This window comes from Nerophis ophidion, linkage group LG01 (assembly GCF_033978795.1).
Source record: "Nerophis ophidion isolate RoL-2023_Sa linkage group LG01, RoL_Noph_v1.0, whole genome shotgun sequence".
In the NCBI taxonomy this organism is placed as follows: Eukaryota; Metazoa; Chordata; class Actinopteri; order Syngnathiformes; family Syngnathidae; genus Nerophis; species Nerophis ophidion.
In genome coordinates this window covers 47,308,483-47,329,255 of record NC_084611.1, presented here as the reverse complement: position 1 = coordinate 47,329,255, position 20,773 = coordinate 47,308,483, and the positions used below count along the sequence as shown (strand labels likewise).

The 20,773-nt window shown below is 36.3% G+C and overlaps 1 protein-coding gene across 16 annotated transcripts in view; it reads left to right on the top strand.

Moving 5' to 3' along the window:
- adgrl3.1 (adhesion G protein-coupled receptor L3.1) overlaps window positions 1-14,884 on the top strand; it is a 315,009-nt gene extending 300,125 nt beyond the window's left edge. For 3 of the 16 annotated variants that reach the window (XM_061905250.1, XM_061905326.1, XM_061905210.1), the window contains 6 exons: window positions 1,139-1,315; window positions 1,594-1,687; window positions 5,386-5,514; window positions 9,315-9,332; window positions 10,457-10,753; window positions 13,062-14,884. In XM_061905250.1, the coding sequence (XP_061761234.1) occupies window positions 1,139-1,315; window positions 1,594-1,687; window positions 5,386-5,514; window positions 9,315-9,332; window positions 10,457-10,753; window positions 13,062-13,699 (1,353 nt within the window). In that variant the 3' untranslated portion in view covers window positions 13,700-14,884. Of the gene's footprint in view, window positions 1-1,138; window positions 1,316-1,593; window positions 1,688-5,385; window positions 5,515-9,314; window positions 9,333-10,456; window positions 10,754-13,061 lie in introns of those variants that run through there. The other 13 variants (XM_061905236.1, XM_061905281.1, XM_061905228.1 and 10 more) reach the window with 13 other exon arrangements.
- Window positions 14,885-20,773: the final 5,889 nt, after the last annotated feature.

Genomic DNA, 20,773 nt, shown 5'->3' with positions numbered 1-20,773 from the left:
TGCGATGCAAGTGTAAGCCACCGTGACACTATTGTTCTTTTTTATTATTTTTATAAATGTCTAATGATAATGTCAGTGAGGGATTTTTAATCACTGCTATGCTGAAAATATATTTAATATTGATACTGTTGTTGATAATATTCATTTTTGTTTCACTACTTTTGGTTTGTTCTGTGTCGTGTTTGTGTCTCCTCCCAATTGGTCTGTTTATTGCAGTTCTCAGTGTTGCTGGGTCAGGTTTGGTTTTGGAATTGGATTGCATTGTTATGGTATTGCTGTGTAGTGGTTTGATGGATTGATAAAAAAAATAAAAAAAATAAAAAAAAATAAAAAAAATTAAAATCGATTTTTTTTAAATGAGAATCGATTCTGAATCGCACAACGTAAACGATTCGATTCGTATTCAAATCAATTTTTCCCCACACCCATAATATATATATATATATATATATATATATATATATATGTATATATATATATATATATATATAATTACACAGTATATATATATATATAAATACAGTATATATATATATATATATATATATATATACATATATTGTATGTAATGTGTATACTGTATTTGATCAGACATTTCCCACATTTCTTAATTAATAACAAAGCACTTTAAAGTCAAAATAATCATTGTGAACATTTGTTAATGCTACCTTTTACATGGTAGCATGGTAACACTAACTCACTAGCTTTCTTTAGCTATTTTTGCAGGCGTAAAACTTCGGAGTCAACTATTTTTTGTCATACTGTTAACTTTTAGCATGCTGTTAATATTAGCATGTTCCTTTATTAGGCTGGTTTTACTAACGTTAGCATGCTAGCACTTAGCATGCATCAATTACTAAATCATCTGACTCTGAGGCTTATACCTGCAACCTTAGCATGCTAACTTTACCATGCAGCTGAATGTGCAGGTGTACACCTAAGAGTCACCTGATGCTATCTCTCTAGCATGCTAACTGATAGCATTTTGTTCGGCTTTAACTTTTCAGCATTAGGATGCAATTGTTTCCGAAATAGTTTTTTTGTGGTAGAGCTTTATATTTGGAAAAGAGGTGGTGGATTGTGAGTTGTTTGACTCCTGCGCTCCAAAGTATCTGTCTGACAGTGTCCACCTGTGCAGGTGCGCAAAGAGTACGGCAAGTGTCTGCGGACTCACTGCTGCAGCGGCAAGAGCGTGGAGACCTCCATCTCCTCCTCCAAGACCACCACCTCCCGCACGCCTGGCCGCTACTCCACAGGCTCACAGGTGAGCTTACCTGCCTGCACACCTGGACGCTACAGCACAGCAGACTCTCAGGTGAGGCCAGTGCACACCCTCGGGGTTTGTGGTCACTCCTCTTCTCTGGCCACCAAATAAATGTGCAAATCATTTATGTGGCGTTGGAGGCGGAGCTACCTCACACCTTGACCCACACCTGTGCGCCCGGCGTTCTGCTCTTTAAAGTGCTTCTGTCTCTCCTCGCTCTCCCTTTTATGTTTGGCTTCTCTTCTTTTCTTTCATGTGCTCCCGACTCCCTTCCCCCGCCACGGCCGCTCCATTTCCTCCCACCTCCCCTTGCACTTCCTGTCTTGCAGAGTCGCATCAGGCGCATGTGGAACGACACTGTCAGGAAGCAGGAGTCCTCCTTCATCACCGGAGACATCAACACCTCCGCCACCCTCAACCGAGGTAGCACTTGCATCTCCACAACACATGTATCACTTCTCATTTATCACCTGTCACTTGTAAGTTGTCACTTAAAAGTTGTCATCCATAAGTTGTCATTTATAAGGTGTCATTTATAAGTTGTCATTTATAAGTTGTATTTTTTAAGTTGTCATTTATAAGTTGTCATTTTTAAGTTGACATTTATAAGTTATCATTTATATGTTGACATTTATAAGTTGACATTTATAAGTTGACATTTATAAGGTGTCATTTATAAGTTTTCATTTATAAGTTGTCATTTTTAAGTTGTTATTTACAAGTTGACATTTATGAGGTATTTATAATTTCTCATTTATAATGTGTCATATAAAAGGTGTCATTTATAAGTAGTCATTTATAAGTTATAAGTTGTCATTTATAAGTTCTCATTTATAAGTTGACATTTATAAGTTGTCATATAGAAGTTGACATTTATAAGTTGACATTTATAAGTTGTCATTTATACGTTGTAATTTTTAAGTTGTTATTTATAAGTTGACATTTATAAGTTATTTATAATTTTTCATTTATAATGTGTCATGTATAAAGTGTCATTTATAATTAGTCATTTATAAGTTATATGTTGTAATTTATAAGTTGTTATGTATAAAATGTCATTTATAAGTTGTCATTTATATGTTGTCACTTATAAAGTGTCATTTATAAGATGTCATTTATAAGTTGTCATTAATAAGTTCTCACTTATAAGGTGTCATTTATGAGTTTTCATTTCTAATTTTTCATTTATAAGTTGTCATTTAGAAGGTGTCATTTATAAGTTGTAATTTATAAGTTACCATTTAAAAATTGTCATTTATAAGTTGTCATTTATAAGTTGTCATTAATAAGGTGTCATATATAAGGTGTCATGTGCAAGTTGTCATTTAAAGGTTGTCATTTATAATTTGTCATATATAAGTTGTCATTTATAAGTTGGCATTTATAAGATGTCATTTTTGAGTTGTCATTTATAAGTTATCATATATAAGTTGTCATTTATAAATTGTCACTTATAAGTTAGCATTTATAAGTTGTCATTTATAAGTTGTCATTTATAAGGTGTCATATATAAGTGGTCATTTATAAGTTGGCCTGTAAAGGTTGTCATTTATAAGTTGCCATTTAAAAGTTGTCATTTATAGGTTGGAATTTATAAGTTGTCATTTATAAGTTGGAATTTACAAGTTATCATTTATAAGTTGTCATTTATAAGGTGTCATATATAAGTTGTCATTTATAAGTTGGCATGTAAAGGTCGTCATTTATAATTTGTCATAAATAAGTTGTCATTTATAAGTTGTCATTTATAAGGTATCATATATAAGTTGTCATTTATAAGTTGTCACTTATAAGTTAGCATTTATAAGTTGTCATTTATAGGTTGGCATTTATAAGTTATCATTTATAAGTTGGAATTTATAAGTTAGAATTTATAAATTATTATTTATAAGTTTTCATTTATAAGGTGTCATATATAAGTTGTCATTTATAAGTTGTCTTTTATAAGGTGTCACATATAAGTTGTCATTTATAAGTTGACATTTATAAGGTGTCACATATAAGTTGTCGCTGGAGCCTATCTCAGCTGCATCCGGGCGGAAGGCGGTGTACACCCTGGACAAGTCGCCACCTCATCGCAGACAATACAAAATCAAAATATTAAATATATTGAATATAATAAATATATATTATACATCATCAACATATATAACATATGAAATATATTGAATATATTAAATACATATTATACATCATCAACATATATAGCATATGACATATATTAAATATACGTATATTATATATCATCATATATAACATGAAATATAATGAATATAATAAATATATATCATACATCATCAACATATATAATATATTAAATATAATGAATATAATAAATATATATTATACATCATCAACATATATAACATATGACATATATTAAATATATGTATATTATATATCATCATATATAACATGAAATATAATGAATATAATAAATATATATCATACATCATCAACATATATAACATATGAAATATATTGAATATAATAAATATATAGTATACATCATCAACATATATAACATATGACATATATTAAATATATATTATATATTATCATATATAACATGAAATATAATGAATATAACAAATATATATCATACATCATCAACATATATAGCATATGATATATTGAATATAATAAATGTATAATATACATCATCAACATATATAACATATGAAATACATTGAATATAATAAATATATATTATACATCATCAACTTATACAACATATGACATATATTGAATATATTATATATATTATACATCATCAACATATGTAACATATGAAATATAATAAATATAATAAATATATATTATACATCAACATATATAACATGATATATTAAATATAATACATTTAGAATATACATCATCAACATATATAACATCCATCCGTCAACATATATACCATATGAAATATATTGAATATATTAAATGTATATTATACATCATCAACATATATAACATATGAAATATCTTGAATATAATAAATATATATTATACATCATCAACATATATAACATGAAATATATTGAATATATTTAATATAATTATACATCAGCAACATGTATAACATATGAAATATAATGAATATAATAAATATATATATATATATATATATATATATATATATATATATATATATATATATATATATATATATATATATATATATATATATATATAATATTATACAACATATATAAAAGTGTTTTTGTGTCAACATACTTTAGAATGTTGCTATTCTTTGTGGAGGCTTTTACTTTAAAATATGTTTGATTCACTTGTCCTCTTCTCTCCTTCTTTATTCTTCTCTTCTTCTTTTTTCTTCTTTATTCTTCTGTCCTTTATTTATTCTTCTCTCCTTCTTTATTCTTCTCTCCTTCTTTCTTCTTCTCTCCTTCTTTGTTTCTTCTTCTCTCCTTTATCATTATCTTCTTCTTTATTTATTCTTTCTTCTTCTCTCCTTCTTTATTATTCTCTCCTCTCTTTTTTCTTTGTTCTTCTTTCTTTCTTAATTATTTCTTCTTCTCTCTTTCTATATTCTCTCATTATGTGTTTCTTTATTCTTCTCTCCTTTTTTTTTCTTTATTCTTCTGTCCTTTATTTATTCTTCTCTCCTTCTTTATTTTTTGTTTCTCCTTTCTTCTTCTTTTGTTCTTTATTTCTTCTTTCTTCTTTTCTTCTTCTTTTGTTCTTTATTGTTCTTTTCTTCTTTATTTTTTCTTTCTTCTTTATCCCCTCCAATTTCTTATTCTCCCCTTATTTTACTTTCTTCTTTATTTTTATTTTCTTCTTAAAAAATGTTTCCCTTCTTTTTTTTCTCTCCTTTCTTCTTGTTTTATTCTTCTCCTTCTTTGGTCTGTCTTCTCCTCTCCTTCCTTAATCTTCTCTCTTGCTTTATTCTTATTTCTTTCTTTATTCTTTCTTCTCTCCTTTTTTCTGCTTTCTTCCACACATTCACTCTATCTCTCTTTCTTACTCCAACTCTGACTCATTCTCTCTATCTCTCTATTTTTCTCTCTCTCTCCAATCACACCCACCCTCCTGTCCTCCCCCGCCTGCCTCGTCCCTCCTCACTCCTGCCCCCTGCTCCCCCCTCCCCCTCCCCCTAGGAACGGTGGCTAACCATCTTCTAACTAATGCTCTCCTTCGTCCCCACGCTACTCACCACCCCTACAACACCCTGCTTGGTGACTCTGCAGTCTACAACAACCCTGCAGCCGCCATGTACAACACCCAAGGTCTGTGGGGGCGGGGCTTACTGTATGGGGGATGGGCTTAAAGTCCTTTCTTACAATCAATTCATTATTCTGATTGAATAATGAATATCGAGAGTCCTCGATCGTTACAATCGCTATAAAACGGATTGATTAGTGATCGGCGTCATGGATCATTACAGTTGCTGGGAAACTGATTGATTCATTAATAATCAGAAACACGGATCATTACTATTTGTATTCAACTGATTGATTGATTGATTGATTGATTGATTGATAATCTGAGTCATGGATCATTACAATCGGTATAAAATAAAAATATTAAAAATATTTCCTTTCTTTGGGTTGCAGCTATCAATTTATTTTAGTGATCAAATCTTCTATTGATTAGAGTGTTTCGATTAATGGAGTAATCAAATAAAAAAAACCTTCTTAGCCTCCATGCATATTTCAGGGAAAATTGTTCAAAGAAATTTTTTTTTGCATCTATTGAACTTTTAGTAATGGAGTAATCTATTGATTACATAGTTCGATTAATGAAGTCATAGAATAAAACACACTTTATGAATGTAAATTGTTCCAATTAACACCCTTTTTTTTCCTAGAGCTGCAGCTATCAGTCATTTGAGTAATCTATGAATTACCTTTTTTGATTAATCGAGTAAAGAAATAAAACACATTTTATATCCTCGAAGTATGTTTCAAGGAACATCATTGTAATAAAAAACTTGCGACTACCAATTTATTTTAGTACTCAAGTAATCTATTGATTACTTTGTTCGATTAATTAAGTAATCGAATAAAACACACTTGCATATTTTAGGGAAATTGTTGAAGTTAACAAAAAAAAAAATTCCCGAGAGCTGTTGCTACCAATTATTTTAGTATTCCACTTTTTCATCGAGTAATTTAGTAATCCACTTATACATCAATTACTTTAGTAATCCACTTATCTATCAATGAGTTTGTTGGAAGAATCAAGTAATCGGCCTCAATGCATATTTCAAGTAAAATAGTTGGAATGAACAAAAAAAGTTTATGCTTGCCAAAACCTTTTTGTCAAACACTGAAAATGCACAACATATGAAAATGGTCATTTTAGCACGTGTGCAATGTGTCAAACACAACACTGTAGCACACAGACCACAGCACCCACACACCACCGCTCTCATGATCGCTCAATTGCAGCTGCAATGCAAACTTTATGTTTGTGTGTTGAAAATTCTGAACTCCAAATGTCTTCATTGTTGATGAGTTAGGATCAAACTAAGCAACACAACATAAATCCATTGAGAGTTTCTAATCTATTCAGTCGATCAATGGCTGCAGCTCAGTGGTTTATATTTGATATTTGGTTAAATACAGCAGTGACAGTAGTTTGCTGTCTGAAGAAGAAGATGTTCATGCTTTCTTGTGTTTGACAAACTTATTCAATCTTCTTGACTATAATATAAGACCACCACTTATTATCTTCTCGACTCCAATACAAGACCACCACTTATTATGTTCTTGACTTCAATATAAGACCACCACTTATTATCTTCTTGACTTTGATATAAGACCACCACTTATTTTCTTCTTGACTCCAATATAAGACCACCACTTATTATCTTCTTGACTCCAATATAAGACCACCACTTATTATTTTCTTGATTCCAATATTAGACCACCACTTATTATCTTCTCGACTGCAATATAGGACCACCACTTATTATGTTCTTGACTGCAATATAGGACCACCACTTATTATGTTCTTGACTCCAATATAAGACCACCACTTATGATCTTGTCGACTCCAATATAAGACCACCACTTATTATCTTCTTGACTCCAATTTAAGACCACCACTTATTATCTTCTCGACTCCAATATAAGACCACCACTTATTATCTTCTCAACTCCAATATAAGACCACCACGTATTATCTTCTCGACTCCAATACAAGACCACCACTTATTATCTTCTCGACTCTGATATAAAACCACCACTTATTATCTTCTCAACTCCAATATAAGACCACCACTTATTATCTTCTCGACTCCAATACAAGACCACCACTTATTATCTTCTCGACTCTGATATAAAACCACCACTTATTATCTTCTTGACTCCAATACAAGACCACCACTTATTATCTTCTTGACTCCAATATAAGACCACCTCTTATTATTTTCTTGACTCCAATATTAGACCACCACTTATTATCTTCTCGACTGCAATATAGGACCACCACTTATTATGTACTTGACTCCAATATAAGACCACCACTTATGATCTTGTCGACTCCAATATAAGACCACCACTTATTATCTTCTCGACACCAATATAAGACCACCACTTGTTATCTTCTTGACTCCAATTTAAGACCACCACTTTTTATCTTCTCGACTCCAATATAAGACCACCACTTATTATCTTCTCGACTCCAATATAAGACCACCACTTATTATCTTCTCAACTCCAATATAAGACCACCATTTATTATCTTCTCGACTCCAATACAAGACCACCACTTATTATGTTCTTGACTTCAATATAAGACCACCACTTATTATCTTATTGACTCTGATATAAGACCATCACTTATTATCTTGTTGACTCCAATATAAGACCACAACTCATTATCTTCTCGACTCCAATATAAGACCACCACTTATCTTGTTGACTCCAATATAAGACCACCACTCATTATCTTCTCGACTCCAATATAAGACCACCACTTATTATCTTCTTGACTTCAATATAAGACCACCACTTATCTTCTTGACTCTGATATAAGACCACCACTTATTATCTTCTCGACTCCAATATAAGACCACCACATATTATGTTCTTGACTCCAATATAAGACCACCACTCATTATCTTTTCGACTCCAATACAAGACCACCACTTATTATCTTTTTGTCTTCAATATATCAGACCACCACTTATTATCTTCTTGAATCTGATATAAGACCACCACCTATTATCTTCTTGACTCCAATATAAGACCACCACTTATTATCTTTTCGACTCCAATACAAGACCACCACTTATTATCTTCTCACCTCCAATATAATACCACCACTTATTATTTTCTTGACTCCAATACAAGACCACCACTTATTATCTTCTCAACTCCAATACAAGACCACCACTTATTATCTTCTTGACTTCAATATAAGACCACCACTTATCTTCTTGACTCTGATATAAGACCACCACTTATTATCTTCTTGACTCCAATATAAGACCACCACTTATTATTTTCTTGACTCCAATATTAGACCACCACTTATTATCTTCTCGACTCCAATATAAGACCACCACTTATTATCTTCTCGACTCCAATATAAGACCACCACTTATTATCTTGTCGACTCCAATATAAGACCACCACTTATTATCTTCTCGACTCGAATATAAGACCACCACTTATTATTTTCTTGACTCTGATATAAGACCACCACTTATTATCTTATTGACTCCAATATAAAACCACCACTTATTCAAGGTCTTTATCTTCTCAACTCCAATATAAGATCACCACTTATTATCTTAATGACTTGGATACAAGACCACCACTTATTATCTTCTTGACTCCAATATAAGACCACCACTTATTATCTTCTTGACTTGGATATAAGATGACCACTTATTCCAGGGAAGTAAAAACAAAGCAAGGTCACTCCTGCATGAAACATCTCTGATAGATTTACACTCTCCAACGTTTTCTCGATAATGTCTTTGTTCCAATCAAGAATGAAGAAAAGCATCTTCTTGTTGTCTTTGATGCGTCAACTGTTGTCTCTTCTCCCTTTCCTCCCTCATGGCCTCCATCAGCCTCTTACCGAGACACAAGTACGCTTCACTTACTACTTCCTTCACTCCCTGCTTCCTTCACTTCCTACTTCCTTCACTTCCTGCTTCCTTCACTTCCTACTTCCTTCATTTCCTGCCTGCTTTGGACTTTGCTGAAGTTTGCTGTCACATATTTATTTAATTTGACATCAAATCGATGTGCTGCCTGTGAGGAAGCATCTAGCACCTTTGCTTTGCAGTGCTGGACATGCAATTTAAAAACATTTGACTCAGATGTCATATTTTCCCCAAATGCTTTCTAAGTTGATCACCTTAAAGGGGAACTGCACTTTTTGGAATTGTACCTATCCTTCACAACTATGATGAGAGACAAGAACACACCTCTTCTTTTTTACCATTTTAAAGATGGTAAAAAACTGCAAGTGTGTGTGTATATGTATATATATATATATATATATATATATATATATATATATGTATATATATATATATATATATATGTATATATATATATATATATATATATATACATATATATATATATATATATATATATATATATATATATATATGTGTGTGTGTATATGTGTATAATGTAGTAATAGACACCCACAACGATATGTATTGTGTTTTATAGACTTAGTAACAATCAGACTTGGTAACAGACAACAAAGACAACTATTTTTGGACAATTGAAGATTCACAACCCTATCTTTTTGAAGCTGAATATACTGAAGATGAACTGCTGCGTTTAGAAGCGAGCAGGAAGGACGAGTGAGACGTTGGGGCAGACAGGAGCCGAGAGATTGAGGGGAATGTCACTTTTTGGCGCTGTAATTGTGGAAATTAAATCAAAGTTTTTTCGATATAAATGGAGTGCTTACCCAAATAAAAGGGGAAAAACGTTAAGTGGATTTTTACATGTTGGATTGCAAAAACCACTAAACCTAAACTTCTTGTCTTTCATAATGATTGTGAACGATAATGTGCACTACAGGCACCAGTGCCCCCCGCGACCCCAAAGGGAATAAGCGGTAGAAAATGGATGGATGGATGGACATTGTGCACTTCCTACTTCTGCTTGCCTTCTTACTGTTCCTGCACGTTTGATGGCGTGCCTGGTGGCAAGATGTGAACATACTGAATGTTTTTGTCCCCCTCAGAGGGCATACTGAACAACGCAAGAGACTCCAGCGTCATGGACACGCTGCCGCTGAATGGTAACCACGGCAACAACTACAGCATGGCCGGCGGAGAATACCTGAGTGACTGTGTGCAAATTGTAGAGCGAAGTGGCTACAGCAGCCATAGCAAGCACAAAGAGAGCACGTTGGAGAAGAAGATCTTGAAGGAGCTGACCTCTAATTATATCCCATCTTACCTCAACAACCACGAGAGGAGCAGCGAGCGCACTCACAACCTGGTCAACAAGATGGTCAACAGCGGTCTGGCCAACGGAGGTGAGAGCATACCTTACACTTACACTTACACTTAGACTTAGACTTGGACTTATACTTAGACTTGAAGTTAGACTTGGACTTAGACCAGTTGTTCTTAACCTTGTTGAAGGTACCAAACCCCACCAGTTTCATACGCGCATTCACCGAACTCTTCTTTAGTGAAAAATAAAATGATGGGTGTTTTTTCAAATTCAAGACAAAGTTATATGTTTTTGGTAACACTTTAGTATGGGGAACATATTCTAAGTACCAAAGACTCAATTTAGAGTTTTTTGAAAACTAGGGGAACATATTCTAAGTAACAAAGACTTAATTTATAGTTATTTGGTTAGGGTTAGGGTTAGAGGGTTGGGGCCAGGGTTACAGGGTTAGGGTTGAAATAAGGCCATGCCAAATAAGAGATTAATACGTACTTAATAATGACTAGTTAAGAGCCAATATGTTACTAATTTGCATGTTAAAAAGCAACTGATTAATGGTGAATATGTTCCCCATACTAAAGTGTTACCATGTTTTTTTACTGGTGCACAAAATGAACCGTGCATGAACATCACCTTGTTCAAAGAACAAAACCAACACAGTGCATGAACTCACAACACATTACACACCTGCAATTCAGTGTGACTTCTGCTGTTGCCGTATCCGTAACACGCCAATAGGGAGAAGTTTTTATTTACTCGATGAGTCGGGTGTGTCTTGACCTCCGCTGAACCCCTGAACCTGACTCACCGAACCCCTAGGGTTCGATCGAACCCATGTTAAGAACCACTGACTTAGAAAAACTTTATTGATCCACAAGGAATTTTTCCACCTTCTCGTATGGCTGCCTTCCTTCCTTCCTTCCTTCCTTCCTTCCTGTCTGCCGCCCTGACTTGAAGTCACGACTAGAAGCTAAGATCCAGCAAAGTCATCAAGTGCTGCTTTGGTTCTGGTTCCCAATATTGCACTCAGAAACCAGTCGAGAGATGGTAAAGTGGAATGTATATATGTATATATATATATATATATATATATATATATATATACATACAAATGTGTGTGTGTATACAAATATATATATATTTCTATACATATATATATATATATATATATATATATATATATACTGTAGATATATATATATATATAAATATGTATATATATAAATGTGTGTGTGTATATATATATATATACACACATGTGTGTGTGTCTCTGTGTGTGTGTGTATATATATATATATATATATATATATATATACTGTAGATATATATATATATATAAATATGTATATATATAAATGTGTGTGTGTATATATATATATATACACAAATGTGTGTGTGTCTCTGTGTGTGTGTGTATATATATATATATATATATATATATATATATATATATATATATATATAAATATGTATATATATAAATGTGTGTGTGTGTGTGTGTGTGTATATATATATATATGAAAATATATATATATATGTATATATGTATATATATATATATATATATATATATATATATATATATATATCTGTGTCTGTGTGTGTATGTATGTATGTGTATATATATAAAATATGTATGTATGTATGTGTGTATATAAATATATATATATACAGTATGTATTAATATATATGTACATACATACATATAGACATATATACATGTATGTCTATATGTATGTATGTATTTTAATAGGGGTGTGCTTAAAAGTATTTTGAGAACAATTGCTATTCTTATTTTTAACGATTCTTGATGGATTCACAAAAAGCTTTTTCATTTTATTTTAAATAAGTCCTGTCCAGCCACTCAGGTCAATCATGATGCAGATGTAGATGATCAATATCTGATGTACACGTTTACTTTAGAAAAGAGAAGTGTTGAATACTTTTTTTTATTTGATGCGATATCGTTGGTGACAATAATCATGGATACATATAATGACAACACAGCTCGAGAGAATGTTCCTCTTTTTTTTCTGTACTTTCACTTCCAATGTCGGAAAATGAAAAAAAAAGAAAACAAGGTTTTTATTTCTGCTCCCTGTCGATTTTCATTGTTGTGAAATGAAATATAAAACACAAATCTAATCATGTTTGGATCCAGTTGTTACGTTTAGAAACACAGAAGTTAGTTTTCAATGTTTCAGTATTTATTTGTTTCTAAATACAACTTCAATGACCAGACCCGGACTGTTCATGTTGGAGTATACTAATACCTGAACCCTGACCGGGGAAGGCGCTGATTAGTCACCTTTCAAAGGTGTCCAGAAATAAGTGGGCCAAAAAGCGGTTTTTCCTGATGCAGGTCCTAAGCCAGTGTTGTGTTCCAGGGAGCCTGGCAGGAGGCAGCAGCAGCTCCAGCAGCAGCGGGGTCGGGGGTTGCGTGGGCAACGGGAGCGAGGACGGCGGCCCAATGGTGCTGGACAACCCCGCTGCCTTCCCCCACGAGGAGAACCTCGGTCTGGAGATCATCCGAGAGGAATCCAACGCGCCCCTCCTCCCTCCGCGGCCCCCTCCCCCGGATAGCCAGCCCCCGCCTCCCCCGCACAGCTACTCCAGGCCCCGCCGCATCCCGCAGGAAACCAGCGAGAGCTTCTTCCCTCTGCTGACCAACGAGCACACTGACGAGCAGACGCACTCGCCCAGCCACAGAGACTCGCTGTACACCAGCATGCCGGTCCTTACCGACCTCCCGGATGCCCAGATGAACGGTCTGACGGACGACGAGGAGGACAGCACCGGAGAACTGCAGCCCTGTAAGAGCGCCACCGCTCCGGAGTTGGACGACGTCTACTACAAGAGCATGCCCAACCTGGGCTCCAGGAACCAACTTCACGACCTGCAGAGCTACTACCACATGGGCCGCGGAGGCAGCGACGGCTACATGGTGTCCGGCAGCAAGGAGGAGTCCGATTCTTCGCCTGAGGAGTCCCCCGTAGACCCTTCCCACCTGGTCACCAGTCTATAGAGTCCACCAAGAGACTCCTGTCCCTCCCTGAGCTCACAAACTTCCACCGTTGTTGACTGACAGGCCCAGCGGGTCCGCCCCTGGACTCCAACGTGGTTCAGAACATTATGGGGGCTGAATGTATTGTCACCAGAGGGCGGCGCTGTAGGCACTTTGTGAATAGCAAACCTTGAGTAAAACTTTGGACCTAGAAGGGAGGGATCTGTAAGTTTGGACCTGAAAGTTCGACCCCCCACACCCCTGATTACTAAGGTCTGTGTTTCTGTATGTCAGTCTGGCTCGAAATGACGTGTTCCAAGGCCAACATAGTCTGGCCTCAGGCCAAGGCCACGCCCCTTGGTCGAGGGCAAGATGTACGATAAAAAGCCCTCCGAAAGCAAACTGCAACCTTTTCTGACCTTCTTCAACTCTGCTCAGCGGGAGTGGAGTCCAGGCCCATGTTGTCAATCCTTGCAACTGCGCTCAGAACAAAGACGGGAGCTCCTATGGACCAGGGAGCACCGGCCAGTTTCTTCTCATTCTTCTGTAAAAGTTCAGTTACCCAACTCAAAAAAAAAGGAACTCATTTATATGTATTGTATAGAATCCAGGTCCCCATGTTGCACACGGTCTCAGTCGTCTGTGGAACTGTTGCCAAGTGTCCGGTCCCTTGAAGGAGCCGTCTATCTGCGCACTCTGACTAATATGCATTTACTCCTCGCACACTTCACTTCCTGCAGATTGTCACTTCTATATTTTACACTGCTAGATGAACGGAGAAGGAAGGTGGTTGCCATGGAAACACTTGTTCTGGAAGTTTGGGGTTTTAGGCACAAGGGGAAGTCATATAGTTTGTATGCTGTTTTACATCTCATTGTGCTAAGGAAGAAGAGCACCGGGAAGAGTAGCAGTGAGGATTATTTTTGTCAGGTTGCCGCGTGGAGGTTTGAGGAGTTCCCAGCAGCCGCTTCCAAGGAGAGAGAAATGATTGATTGGCGGCTTGAAAGAAAGCGACAACTACGGAGAGCTGACTTTGATGTACATCAAGTGCACAGGGAGCGCTTTCTTTTTAAATTATTATGTTGATTCTTACGATATTGATGATTATTTATTCTTTTTGTATGGGTTATCAAGTCCAATGATCTCATAACTAATATTTGTTGTAACAGTGAAAGTTGTTTGCCAACAAATAAATGACTGACATAGTTTGGCCACTTTTCTTACGTCTCTCCACTGGAATGCAAACTTTCTTTCAACAGCACCAACTGCAAGATTTCTCATCAGAACACACCTGCTGAAAGCTCTTTGTTTTGGCCACTTTCTCTCATCAACTCTCCGCTTTTTATATCATCTCTCCGCTTTTTTCATCAACTCTCCACTTTCTTTCATCAACTCTCTACTTTTCTTTCATCAACTCTCCTCTTTCTCTCATCAATCCTCCTCTTTCTCTCATCAACTCTCCACTTTCTTTCATCAACTCTCCTCTTTCTCTCATCAACTCTCCTCTTTCTTTCATCAACTCTCCACTTTTCTTTCATCAACTCTCCTCTTTCTCTCATCAACCCTCCTCTTTCTTTCAGCAACTCTCCACTTTCTCTCATCAACTCTCCACTTTCTTTCATCAACTCTCCTCTTTCTCTCATCAACTCTCCACTTTCTGTCATCAACTCTCCTCTTTCTTTCAGCAACTCTCCTCTTTCTGTCATCAACTCTCCTCTTTCTCTCATCAACTCTCCACTTTCTCTCATCAACTCTCCACTTTCTCTCATCAACTCTCCACTTTCTTTCGTCAACTCTCCACTTTCTTTCATCAACTCTCTACTTTCTCTCATCAACTCTCCACTTTCTGTCATCAACTCTCAACTTTTTTTCATCAACTCTCCACTTTCTTTCATCAACCCTCCTCTTTCTTTTAGGTACTCTCCTCTTTCTGTCATCAACTCTCCACTTTCTCTCATCAACTCTCCACTTTTTATATCATCTCTCCGCTTTTTTCATCAACTCTCCACTTTCTTTCATTAACTCTCCTCTTTCTTTCATCAACTCTCTACTTTTCTTTCATCAACTCTCCTCTTTCTCTCATCAACCCTCCTCTTTCTCTCATCAACTCTCCACTTTCTTTCATCAACTCTCCTCTTTCTCTCATCAACTCTCCTCTTTCTTTCATCAACTCTCCACTTTTCTTTCATCAACTCTCCTCTTTCTCTCATCAACCCTCCTCTTTCTCTCATCAACTCTCCACTTTCTTTCATCAACTCTCCTCTTTCTCTCATCAACTCTCCACTTTCTCTCATCAACTCTCCACTTTCTTTCATCAACTCTCCACTTTCTTTCATCAACTCTCTACTTTCTCTCATCAACTCTCCACTTTCTGTCATCAACTCTCCTCTTTCTTTCAGCAACTCTCCTCTTTCTGTCATCAACTCTCCTCTTTCTCTCATCAACTCTCCACTTTCTCTCATCAACTCTCCACTTTCTCTCATCAACTCTCCACTTTCTTTCGTCAACTCTCCACTTTCTTTCATCAACTCTCTACTTTCTCTCATCAACTCTCCACTTTCTGTCATCAACTCTCAACTTTTTTTCATCAACTCTCCACTTTCTTTCATCAACCCTCCTCTTTCTTTCAGGTACTCTCCTCTTTCTGTCATCAACTCTCCTCTTTCTCTCATCAACTCTCCACTTTCTTTCATCAACTCTCTTTCTTTCGTCAACTCTCCACTTTCTCTCATCAACACTCTTTCTCTCATCAACTCTCTTTCTCTCATCAACTCTCCTCTTTCTTTCATTAACTCTCCACTTTCTTTCATCAACTCTCCACTTTCTTTCATCAACTCGACTTTTTCTCATCAACTCTCCTCTTTCTTTCATCAGCTCTCCACTTTCTTTAATCAATTCTCCACTTTCTGTCATCAACTCTCCACTTTCTCTCCTCAACTGTCCTCTTTCTTTTATCAACTCTCCTCTTTCTCTCATCAACGCTCCTCTTTCTTTCATCAACTCTCCACTTTCTTTCATCAACTCTCCACTTTCTCTCATCAACTCTCCACTTTCTTTCATCAACTCTCTTTCTTTCGTCAACTCTCCACTTTCTCTCATCAACACTCTTTCTCTCATCAACTCTCTTTCTCTCATCAACTCTCCTCTTTCTTTCATCAACTCTCCACTTTCTTTCATCAACTCTCCACTTTTTCTGATCAACTCTCCTCTTTCTTTCATCAACTCGACTTTTTCTCATCAACTCTCCTCTTTCTTTCATCAGCTCTCCACTTTCTTTAATCAATTCTCCACTTTCTGTCATCAACTCTCCACTTTCTCTCCTCAACTGTCCTCTTTCTTTTATCAACTCTCCTCTTTCTCTCATCAACGCTCCTCTTTCTTTCATCAACTCTCAACTTTCTTTCATCAACTCTCCACTTTCTTTTATCAACTCTCCTCTTTCTTTTATCAACTCTCCTCTTTCTCTCATCAACGCTCCTCTTTCTTTCATCAACTCTCAACTTTCTTTCATCAACTCTCCACTTTCTTTATCAACTCTCCACTTTCTTTTATCAACTCTCCACTTTCTCTCATCAACTTTCCTCTTTCTTTTATCAACTCTCCTCTTTCTTTTATCAACTCTCCTCTTTCTCTCATTAACTCTCCTCTTTCTCTCATCAACTCTCCTCTTTCTTTCATCAACTCTCCACTTTCTCTCATCAACTCTCCACTTTCTTTCATCAACTCTCCTCTTTCTCTCATCAACTCTCCTCTTTCTTTCATCAACTCTCCACTTTTCTTTCATCAACTCTCCTCTTTCTTTCATCAACCCTCCTCTTTCTTTCAGCAACTCTCCACTTTCTCTCATCAACTCTCCACTTTCTTTCATCAACTCTCTACTTTCTCTCATCAACTCTCCACTTTCTGTCATCAACTCTCCTCTTTCTTTCAGCAACTCTCCTCTTTCTGTCATCAACTCTCCTCTTTCTCTCATCAACTCTCCACTTTCTCTCATCAACACTCCACTTTCTCTCATCAACTCTCCACTTTCTCTCATCAACTCTCCACTTTCTTTCGTCAACTCTCCACTTTCTTTCATCAACTCTCTACTTTCTCTCATCAACTCTCCACTTTCTGTCATCAACTCTCAACTTTTTTTCATCAACTCTCCACTTTCTTTCATCAACCCTCCTCTTTCTTTCAGGTACTCTCCTCTTTCTGTCATCAACTCTCCTCTGTCTCTCATCAACTCTCCACTTTCTTTCATCAACTCTCCACTTTCTCTCATCAACTCTCCACTTTCTTTCATCAACTCTCTTTCTTTCGTCAACTCTCCACTTTCTCTCATCAACTCTCTTTCTCTCATCAACTCTCCTCTTTCTTTCATCAACCCTCCACTTTCTTTCATCAACTGTCCACTTTCTTTCATCAACTCGACTTTTTCTCATCAACTCTCCTCTTTCTTTCATCAGCTCTCCACTTTTTTTAATCAATTCTCCACTTTCTGTCATCAACTCTCCACTTTCTCTCCTCAACTGTCCTCTTTCTTTTATCAACTCTCCTCTTTCTCTCATCAACGCTCCTCTTTCTTTCATCAACTCTCCACTTTCTTTCATCAACTCTCCACTTTCTCTCATCAACTCTCCACTTTCTTTCATCAACTCTCTTTCTTTCGTCAACTCTCCACTTTCTCTCATCAACACTCTTTCTCTCATCAACTCTCTTTCTCTCATCAACTCTCCTCTTTCTTTCATCAACTCTCCACTTTCTTTCATCAACTCTCCACTTTCTCTGATCAACTCTCCTCTTTCTTTCATCAACTCGACTTTTTCTCATCAACTCTCCTCTTTCTTTCATCAGCTCTCCACTTTCTTTAATCAATTCTCCACTTTCTGTCATCAACTCTCCACTTTCTCTCCTCAACTGTCCTCTTTCTTTTATCAACTCTCCTCTTTCTCTCATCAACGCTCCTCTTTCTTTCATCAACTCTCAACTTTCTTTCATCAACTCTCCACTTTCTTTTATCAACTCTCCTCTTTCTTTTATCAACTCTCCTCTTTCTCTCATCAACGCTCCTCTTTCTTTCATCAACTCTCAACTTTCTTTCATCAACTCTCCACTTTCTTTTATCAACTCTCCACTTTCTTTTATCAACTCTCCACTTTCTCTCATCAACTTTCCTCTTTCTTTTATCAACTCTCCTCTTTCTTTTATCAACTCTCCTCTTTCTCTCATCAACTCTCCTCTTTCTCTCATCAACTCTCCTCTTTCTTTCATCAACTCTCCACTTTCTCTCATCAACTCTCCACTTTCTTTCATCAACTCTCCTCTTTCTCTCATCAACTCTCCTCTTTCTTTCATCAACTCTCCACTTTTCTTTCATCAACTCTCCTCTTTCTTTCATCAACCCTCCTCTTTCTTTCAGCAACTCTCCACTTTCTCTCATCAACTCTCCACTTTCTTTCATCAACTCTCTACTTTCTCTCATCAACTCTCCACTTTCTGTCATCAACTCTCCTCTTTCTTTCAGCAACTCTCCTCTTTCTGTCATCAACTCTCCTCTTTCTCTCATCAACTCTCCACTTTCTCTCATCAACACTCCACTTTCTCTCATCAACTCTCCACTTTCTCTCATCAACTCTCCACTTTCTTTCGTCAACTCTCCACTTTCTTTCATCAACTCTCTACTTTCTCTCATCAACTCTCCACTTTCTGTCATCAACTCTCAACTTTTTTTCATCAACTCTCCACTTTCTTTCATCAACCCTCCTCTTTCTTTCAGGTACTCTCCTCTTTCTGTCATCAACTCTCCTCTGTCTCTCATCAACTCTCCACTTTCTTTCATCAACTCTCCACTTTCTCTCATCAACTCTCCACTTTCTTTCATCAACTCTCTTTCTTTCGTCAACTCTCCACTTTCTCTCATCAACTCTCTTTCTCTCATCAACTCTCCTCTTTCTTTCATCAACCCTCCACTTTCTTTCATCAACTCTCCACTTTCTTTCATCAACTCGACTTTTTCTCATCAACTCTCCTCTTTCTTTCATCAGCTCTCCACTTTTTTTAATCAATTCTCCACTTTCTGTCATCAACTCTCCACTTTCTCTCCTCAACTGTCCTCTTTCTTTTATCAACTCTCCTCTTTCTCTCATCAACGCTCCTCTTTCTTTCATCAACTCTCCACTTTCTTTCATCAACTCTCCACTTTCTCTCATCAACTCTCCACTTTCTTTCATCAACTCTCTTTCTTTCGTCAACTCTCCACTTTCTCTCATCAACACTCTTTCTCTCATCAACTCTCTTTCTCTCATCAACTCTCCTCTTTCTTTCATCAACTCTCCACTTTCTTTCATCAACTCTCCACTTTCTCTGATCAACTCTCCTCTTTCTTTCATCAACTCGACTTTTTCTCATCAACTCTCCTCTTTCTTTCATCAGCTCTCCACTTTCTTTAATCAATTCTCCACTTTCTGTCATCAACTCTCCACTTTCTCTCCTCAACTGTCCTCTTTATTTTATCAACTCTCCTCTTTCTCTCATCAACGCTCCTCTTTCTTTCATCAACTCTCAACTTTCTTTCATCAACTCTCCACTTTCTTTTATCAACTCTCCTCTTTCTTTTATCAACTCTCCTCTTTCTCTCATCAACGCTCCTCTTTCTTTCATCAACTCTCAACTTTCTTTCATCAACTCTCCACTTTCTTTTATCAACTCTCCACTTTCTTTTATCAACTCTCCACTTTCTCTCATCAACTCTCCTCTTTCTTTTATCAACTCTCCTCTTTCTTTTATCAACTCTCCTCTTTCTCTCATCAACTCTCCTCTTTCTCTCATCAACTCTCCTCTTTCTTTCATCAACTCTCCACTTTCTCTCATCAACTCTCCACTTTCTTTCATCAACTCTCCTCTTTCTCTCATCAACTCTCCTCTTTCTTTCATCAACTCTCCACTTTTCTTTCATCAACTCTCCTCTTTCTCTCATCAACCCTCCTCTTTCTTTCAGCAACTCTCCACTTTCTCTCATCAACTCTCCACTTTCTTTCGGCAACTCTCCACTTTCTTTCATCAACTCTCTACTTTCTCTCATCAACTCTCCACTTTCTGTCATCAACTCTC